At 47.6% G+C, this 8604-nt stretch overlaps 1 protein-coding gene across 1 annotated transcript in view; it reads left to right on the top strand.

Moving 5' to 3' along the window:
* Window positions 1-8275, top strand: part of LOC138968515 (putative divalent cation/proton antiporter TMEM165) — a 50426-nt gene extending 42151 nt beyond the window's left edge. Inside the window, exons 6-7 of the mRNA XM_070341087.1 lie at window positions 6277-6382; window positions 8004-8275. Of these exons, the coding sequence (XP_070197188.1) occupies window positions 6277-6382; window positions 8004-8074 (177 nt within the window). The 3' untranslated portion in view covers window positions 8075-8275. The remainder of the gene's footprint in view (window positions 1-6276; window positions 6383-8003) is intronic.
* Window positions 8276-8604: the final 329 nt, after the last annotated feature.

An 8604-nucleotide genomic window follows, 5' to 3' on the forward strand; every position in this document is an offset into this window, starting at 1 on the left:
CTTTGACTAAAGCCGATTTGCTGGTGATCTTATCGTCTTTTAAGACAGAGGTGCATGATTTGATTTCGTCGGAAAGGCAAATAGCTTCACATGCTGCTCTGCCTCCTCCGTCGGGTGTTGGAAATGTTCATTCTCTTGCGCGGGTTTGCTCAGAACCGTCTGTGACGGTCACGTCCGCTGGCGTGGTCGCAGATCCAACAACGGTGTTGGAAGTGTCAGACTCATCTTTTGACAAATTTTTGTCTGGGTCTCTGACATCAGCACCTCCGGGTGTTCTTGGCGAAGCACGCAAACCTGTGGCGTCGGTTTCCGTCTCGGCAGAAGTGCACACCGGCCATAAGGTTGTTTCCACACGCCAGCCCTCTACCTTTCCGGTACTCGGTATGGGGTGTGAAGAGCATGTGTCTGCTACTTCCGGTAGCCAGACAACAGGGTCTTCCGGTTGCCATTTAATGGGTCCGGTTGATGCTGATGCTATACAGTCCTCTGCTGGTTCCGCTTCCGCCGTTTCGGCAGCTGCGGCTTCCGGTGGTAGGAGGGGTGTGCCTTCTGCTGGTAGCACTTTGCTATTGGCAGGAGGCATTCATCAGCCTGTGGCTTCCGGTTCCGCTTTTGCGGCTTCCGCTGCCTTTTCCCAGGCTACATCCGCTTCCTCTTCCAGCTTTACAGCTGGCATTGGGCAGACGGATGGTGGTCCCCTCCATGGAGTTCCGGTTTCCGGAAAATTTCCTAAACCACTTTCTGCTTTGGCTCAAGTTGCCTAATCGGATTTTGGTTCTGCTGGACATCCATCAGGAGATCGTTGGGACGCTTCTGTTGGGGATGAGCAGGATATGGAAGAAGAAGCTTCAGATGAGGAAGTTCCTCGCCATCTTCCGGCTAAGCTACCTCATTTGCTGGCTCTAGCAGCGGAGGTTACTGCGCACTACTTCCCTGAAGGGGTGTCGCAGCATCCACTTCAGCTGTTCCTCCACCATCAGCTTTTGCTGATTTCGCTCCTTCTCAGGAGCGCTCCGAGAACTTTAAGTTTTTGGAGTCACCTGCTGTGGCTTTTCAACTTGCGAAAGTTTTTCCGAGCGATGTTCCTTTCCCGCTGTTATCAGCGCATGGGGATGCTCCTGCGGAGGCTCAGGCCTGGCTTGCTGCTCCTGGTCGTGTGGCACATCACACTGTGACCACCAACCGGAAGCTTCGTCTCGCTAACGCTGGCAAACCTTTGATCTCTACTTTTGCCTTGCCTTCGGCATCACTTCCGGTTTTGCCGGAACTTGCCTCCATTAGGCAAGATGGCTACGGCAAGGATAGACTTTCCGTTTGTAAAGAGAGAGATCTCATTGCTGTTGAGGAATGTGGCCGCTCTGCTCTGGAATTATCGTCTCTGACTGACACGTTAATTCGTTCTCTTTCACGAGCAGTTACGTCCTCTCTGAATCCTTTTGAGTTCAGGCAGGACGCAGATCCTAAGGACGTGTCGCTGCTCTTTGCGACCTTAGGGAGGGTGGCTGCAGAGCAAATGGCTTTGTCTGCGAGGTTGTACGCGCAGACTGTCTTCTGGCGGCGAGAAGCTCTTCTGACGGGCTCTCGTCTAGAGGACAAGAACACTCAGGACTCTCTCAGGGTCTCACCTTTTCTTGAAGGTTCCCTTCTTGGACAGGACGCGCTGAACGCGCTCCAAAAGCAGTCACAGCAAACCAAGGATTTGCTGTTCGTTAAGCTTTCTGAGATGGCTTTCTCTAAGCATCAGACAAAACGCAGTGGTCCTCCTGCTCAGTCTTTCTCTGGTTCCTCCAACGCTGGTCAGAATCCATAGAGGGGTTCGGCTTCGCGCGGAAGCAATCGCTCTCGTCCTTATCCCAAGTCCAAACCATCTTTCGGGAAGAGGGGATCAGGTCGAAAACCTAACCCCCAATGATGCACCCCCGATCCGAGCCCTCCTGCGCCCCCCACTCTTTCGGTGGCGGGAGGCCTTTTGCGGGCTTTACCAGCCTGGTTGAAGAAGTCAAACAACCACTGGATTGCGGGGGTGCTCCGATCGGGGTTCCGGCTCCTTTGGAGCACTCAAAAGGCTCCTCTGACCAGAACCCCTCCTTCTTTCCGGTTTCCGGCCAGATCGGAAGCCAGAGAGGCCCGCTCAGGCAGAAGTAGAACTTCTCATACAGAAGCAAGCAGTGGAAGAAGTTCGGGACCATGCCTCCCCAGGCTTTTACGGACGTCTGTTCGTCGTTCCAAAAGCCTCGGGAGGATGGCGTCCAGTGCTGGATCTTTCTCAGCTAAACCTATTTCTGAGAGAGATCAAGTTTACCATGGAGACACCCACCTCAGTGAGGCAGGCCCTCAGGCCTTTCGATTGGGTCACCTCCATAGACCTATCCGACACTTATTTCCACATCTTGATGCACCAAACAGACCGGAAATGGCTCCGCTTTGTTTGGGGCAACAAGATTTTTCAGTTCAGAGCTCTTCCTTTCGGCCTTTCCTTGGCTCCTTGGATCTTTACGATGGTTGTTCGCCAGTTTTGCGCTCTGATCAGGGGTCAAGGTATACGTCTGAGGACGTACCTGGACGACGGGTTGATTCTGAACCAGGCACAATCTCTGTATCTCAGCCACACGCAGGTCGTTCTGCAGGAGGCAGCAGAGCTAGGCTTCAGGATCAACAACAAGAAGTCCGAGTTGACACCTTCCCAGAACTTCACGTATCTGGGGATGGTGTTCAACACTGTAGATTGGACTGTTCAGCCTTCACAGAGGAGGATAATCAAGATCCAGGATCACATAAATGCCACAGCGGATCTTTCTATGGCCTCGGTCAGGTCTCTGACGTCCATCCTAGGCCAGATGGAATCGCTGGCTCCTCTGACTCATTTGGGCAGGCTTCACAAGCTTTCAGGAAGCGCTGAACTCCAGGTGGGATCCACGGTCTCAGAACTGGGAGACGCTAGTCTCACTTCAGGACTGGTTCACAGAGACGACCAAGCAATGGCTGGTCACAGCTTGGCTCGCTCAGGGAGTTCCCATAGTTCTTTCCCCTCCTTCGAGGCTCTTGTTCACAGATGCCTCGCTCGAGGGGTGGGGGGCTCACCTGGACGACCACACGACCTTCGGTCTGTGGACTCAGACGCAAGTCAAATGGCATATAAATCTGCTGGAGCTGGAAGCAGTCTTTTTAGCTTTGACGGATTTTCTTCCCTTTCTCAGGGGAGAACATGTTCTAGTTCAATCCGACAACACCACAGTGGTGTCCTATCTGAACAAGCAAGGGGGGTCTCGCTCTCTGCCTCTATCGCATCGGGCATGCGAGATTTTGATGTGGAGTCACAACCACGGTGTAGTTCTGTCAGCAAAGTACCTCCCGGGAAGGCTGAATGTCTTGGCAGACTCTCTGAGTCGGTCCTCCAAGATAGTGCACGCAGAGTGGACAATTACACATCAAGCGCTTCTCCGCCTCTGGGCTCAAGCGGAGAAACCGTCCATAGACCTGTTCGCCACACGGTACTCTCGCCGTCTGCCGATGTTCGTGTCCCCATTTCCAGATCCCGAAGCGTGGGAGGTCAATGCTCTGGAAATTCCCTGGAGCGGTCTGCACGCCTACGCTTTTCCTCCGATTCCCCCCCTAGGAAGGGTCTTGAGAAAGGCAGATCTGGAAAGACCATCTCTGATCCTGGTAGCTCCAAACTGGCCGAGTCAGCCTTGGTACCCGAATCTTCTGCGACTGACAAGCGGACCACCTCTTCCTCTAGATCTCAGAAGAGGCGATCTGGTACAGCCTCGATCGGGCATCCCTCACGAGAACCCACAGTGGCTTGCCCTTCACGGTTGGCTACTGTGCGGGAGTCATTGAAACGATCAGGCGCTACAACCGCTACGCCCGATTTGATTCAGGCTTCACATAGAGGTTCTACTTCGTCAGTATATACCTCTCACTGGTTGGCTTGGTTGAAATGGTGCAAGGCTAACGGAGTGAAACCTACGTCACCCCGTTCTATTCAGGTAGCAAACCATTTGTCTTGGCTCGCTAGTCAGGGCGTTTCGCCGGCTTCTTTAAAAGTCCGTAGGTCAGCGATTTCAGTCACACTGAAACAACTAGGACATTCTATCTCACTCGGGGGATTCATTTCGAGTGTGATAAAGAGAGCTTCCCTTTGTTTTGATAAAACAAGATCCGCTGTTCCAGCATGGGATTTGCCTTTAGTGCTGGAATTTTTAAGATCACAAGACTTTGAGCCTTTATGCTCTGCCAGTCTGGCTAATCTTACGTGAAAAGCAGCTTTTCTCGTCATGCTGGCTTTGGCTAGACGCCGTAGTGAGATTCACGCCTTATCGGGCTCACCTCGCGACATTTCTTTTGAGAAGGACGGTTCAGTTATACTCAGGTTTTGCTCGAAGTTTTTAGCAAAAAACCAAAAACCAGACAAACCCTCGCCTTTAATCCAGATTAAACCGTTGAGCACCATTCTCGCTCCTTCGGATCCGGATGTTGCAAACTGTCCCGTGAGAACTTTGAAAGCATACCTGTCTCGTTCTAATCCGATTAGATCCTCAAAACAAAAGCTTCGGGGATATAGCTCTGGAAAGACCATCTCTGATCCTGGTAGCTCCAAACTGGCCGAGTCAGCCTTGGTACCCGAAGGGGCGGGGATATAGCTCAGTTGGTAGCGCGCTGGATTTGTATTCAGTTGGCCGCTGTCAGCGTGAGTTCGATCCCAGGTTCGGCGGAAATTTATTTCACAGAGTCAACTTTGTGTGCAGACTCTCTTCGGTGTCCGAACCTCCCCCCGTGTACACTACATTGGGTGTGCACGTTAAAGATCCCACGATTGACAAAAGGGTCTTTCCTGGCAAAATTGCTTAGGCACAGTTAATAATTGTCTACCTATACCCGTGTGACTTGGAATAATAGGCTGTGAAAGGTAAATATGCGCCGAAATGGCTGCAATCTACTGGCCGTATAAAATTTCATCTCACACGGCATCACTGCAGAGCGCCTAGAACTGTACCCACGGAATATGCGCGATATAAGACTCATTGATTGATTGATTCTTTTTATCTCCGTCAATACGGAAGAGAGAAAGACATAATAAAGTCTACCCTGGCTAGATGGATCTCCACCTTAAGTAAGACAAGCTTACCTTTGGTGGCAAAGAAAAGGGGGGGGGGGGGGGACAGTCAGTCCTTCCTCTCCAGTCAGCCCGGACCCATGAACTTAGGGCTTGGGCATCGTCTTTGGCAGTCTTAAGATCCGGTAGACTTCAAGAAGTCATGGACTCAGCCTACTGGGCATCTGAGGATGTGTTCATGAACCTTTACCTACGGGATGTTGCAAGTTCCCGTCTGGACGGAACGTTTGGCCTGCCGGCTATGGTAGCGGCAGGACAGATGCTTTCTCGATGGTAACTGTGAGTATATTGTTTACCCACCACCTAGATTAGCAATCTGCTATCTATGTGAGTTGAGTAAGAATATGTATAAAATTTCAAGAATAAATTTTGATTTAATTAATATACTTACCAACTCACATATTGAATTCCCTCCCAGCCTGCCCCGCAAATTGTATGAAGGGGGTATATGTTTCAGGACGGAATGAGTATCACCGGTATACATCTTGCGCATGCGCAGTGCACCGGTAGGGGAGATAACCACCACGGACCATGCCTTATATGGCATGAGGGTTTTTGTTTTAGAGTTATCTCCCCATGTTACCATGTAAGAGTGCTTCAATGTCTTAGCAACCAAACGAAGTTATTGCTATCTATGTGAGTTGGTAAGTATATTAATTAAATCAAAATTTATTCTTGAAATTTTATATGTGGGAGTTACAGCCCATTATCGCAGAAATAGTAGGGTGTAGCTATTGAGAGATAGTTTAGACACTAAGTTCCTCCGAAGGTATTTTTACACCCCCGGTATAGGGGTGTGTATAGGATTCGGTCGATGTGTTTGTTTGTTTGTTTGTTTGTTTGTGTGTTTGTGTTCGCATATAGATCTCAAGAATGAACGGACCGATCGTCACCAAACTTGGTGAACAGGTTCTATACATTCCTGAGACGGTCCTTACAAAAATTGGGACCAGTCAAACACACGGTTAGGGAGTTATTGGTGGATTAAGATTCTACACGGACTTATTGAGGGACATATTAATGGTCAAAGGGAAATAACCTTCTCAGTTGGTGGCAGTGAGAATGGTAAGGACGGGGGTGTTTTTCCTACCTCGGAGGAATTTCTTGTTTGAAAATGACACCTGGTGTACAGTTAGTGATGCGTAAGTGCCTGCTGACAGGATGTGCTGGGCGTGATCATTGGCTGCTTGGTGGGACACACGCTGTGCACTGGACTGGCTGTGGTCGGCGGACGCTTTGTCGCTCAGAAGATCTCCATCCGTACAGGTAAGCACTCCTTCAGGGATGTCGTAAGAATTTATTGTCTTCCAAAATGGACATGTTGGCAATTTTTGCAAATGTTGGGCAATCATTTGGGTAACCTTCTACACAATAGAATAAAAAAAAAAAGGTTGGGCAATTCTGTAAAAATGAGAAAAAAACTAAAATTCACCGATCTGGAATAACCGTTTCGCGGAATGTTGATGCAAAACAACATCCCTGTCTTTGCTGGCCACTCTCTTCTACATGCGGTCCCTTTCAGGCAACCACACACTGTATTTTGACAGTGCAGTCTTCATGCAAGCTTTTGACACCGTGTTCTAATAAATGTCAGTCATGGACAGAATGCACACACACTCTGACATGCCCGTACATGTATGAGGCATAGTTTCACAGAAATCAGCAAAAGATACACAAAAATCCTTAAGCTTTCTGTTTTGTAAACAGTGGAACCCCCCTTTTAAGACTTGATTATTCTCATATTTTTGGAGATCCTAAAGGGGGAGTTCCAATGTATAACGGCTTCCGGAGAAGACCAGAAAATAGTATAAAAAAGTTAACATGTTCAGGGAAAACCCCTTTCAGCTCAATACCATGCCTGATTCACATAGGTACGCAAACACACACACACACACACACACACATCCCTCTTTAAATTCTAACCAGAATGGCAATTTTTCGACTTATCTTGGAGAGTGTTAGTAATGAGCAGTGTTTGGGAGTGTTAGGCCGGGCAGCTATTTGTCTGCCTGACTTGCTGGCTATCGGTTGACAAAATAATTAACATTCAGATTTGTTACAATAGTTATGTAGCTAGAGCTTTAAAACTTGACACACTTACAGGGTTTGGTGACTTTTAGACACAATAAAAGTCTAGTTGACCATTGTCAAATTTCAAGGTGGGGTCAAACAATAGAAAATTATTATTTTCTCATGAGCTTATGAAGCTTCAGCTTTGAACCTTCACAGAGTTTTGGAGTTTTGTTAATTACAGAATTGATGACAGTTTGGTCGACCCTCGTCAAATTTCAAGGTTCCGGCGGGGTCATGGTCGGGTAAAATATATTATTTGAAACTTCATACAGACCACAAGACATGACCTCGTCAAATTTCAAGGCACAGCAGGGTAATTTTTGGGTCAAATGATTAAAAGTTATCATTTGCTTGAACTTTTTTTTATGTAACTCTGTGAAACTTCACACACTTTCCATGTTGGATTACCTGTTGACCCAAGTATGGTTGATTTCAGTCAAATTTCAATGTCACAGTGAGGTTGAGTAGGGGTCAATAAGTAAGAAATTGTTATTTCTTAGATCGTTTATGGCAGCAGCAGATGATTTGTTTCTTATTTATATTTTTACGTATAGTATGATGAAGGTGAGTTGCATGAACATTTGCTCTTCTCGTTAATCCAAATGGGAAGGCAGGGTGAGCTAGTAAAAAAAATAATGACTCTCCATTTGCACGATAGTTAAAATATCACACCCTTCACAATCCATGGAGGAAAGCATGTTCTGTTTGCAATATGTGTACGTTGATTAAAAGCCAGAATGTGTAGCAGCATGGTTGAGTTTTCTCTTATAATAAGTATTTGATCAAAATATTGTGTGTTTTTTCCTCAATACAGTGACCTTCATTGGAGCAATTGTGTTCCTCATCTTTGCGGCATCGGCCCTGTTCATCGGACCAGACTCTTAATGCTCAAGCCAGGCTGATAGATGATGTGTTAGGAAGGTGAAGAATGCAGATTGTGTGGAGAGGAAAGGATAGAGGAAGCGTTACAGAATGCACAGAAGCTTGGTCTCCTTTGGGTCGTTCTATAAAAATGTGTACCATTGAAACGCAAGAGATATTTTATTTTTCCAATGAAGGACTTTAATAATTGAAGTCACAAGTGAATCATCTTACAATTACTTTTGACTCCTCATTGTCTGTGTCAAGGCCTGTTTGCAACTGGTTGCTTCCCTTCATGTAATAAACCGAGGTATAGGGTATCATAGCACAAAATGAAGCCTTCAAAACCAGGGGGAGTTCTTGGTAGGGAAATCCCCTTTGGAAAATGACGTCTGTGCTCTTCTGATTGGTCAGTGCGTTTTGGTGTTAGAAGTGCCAACACTTTGTCGGTCGCGCTTGATGTCAGTGATTTTGCTTTCCAAACAGGTGAATAGCGGCAGTTATGTTGATGAACCTCGAACAGATACGCTCGTACAGCACTCAAACACGAACGG

The sequence above is a fragment of the Littorina saxatilis genome, linkage group LG6, assembly GCF_037325665.1.
Source record: "Littorina saxatilis isolate snail1 linkage group LG6, US_GU_Lsax_2.0, whole genome shotgun sequence".
Lineage (NCBI taxonomy): Eukaryota > Metazoa > Mollusca > Gastropoda > Littorinimorpha > Littorinidae > Littorina > Littorina saxatilis.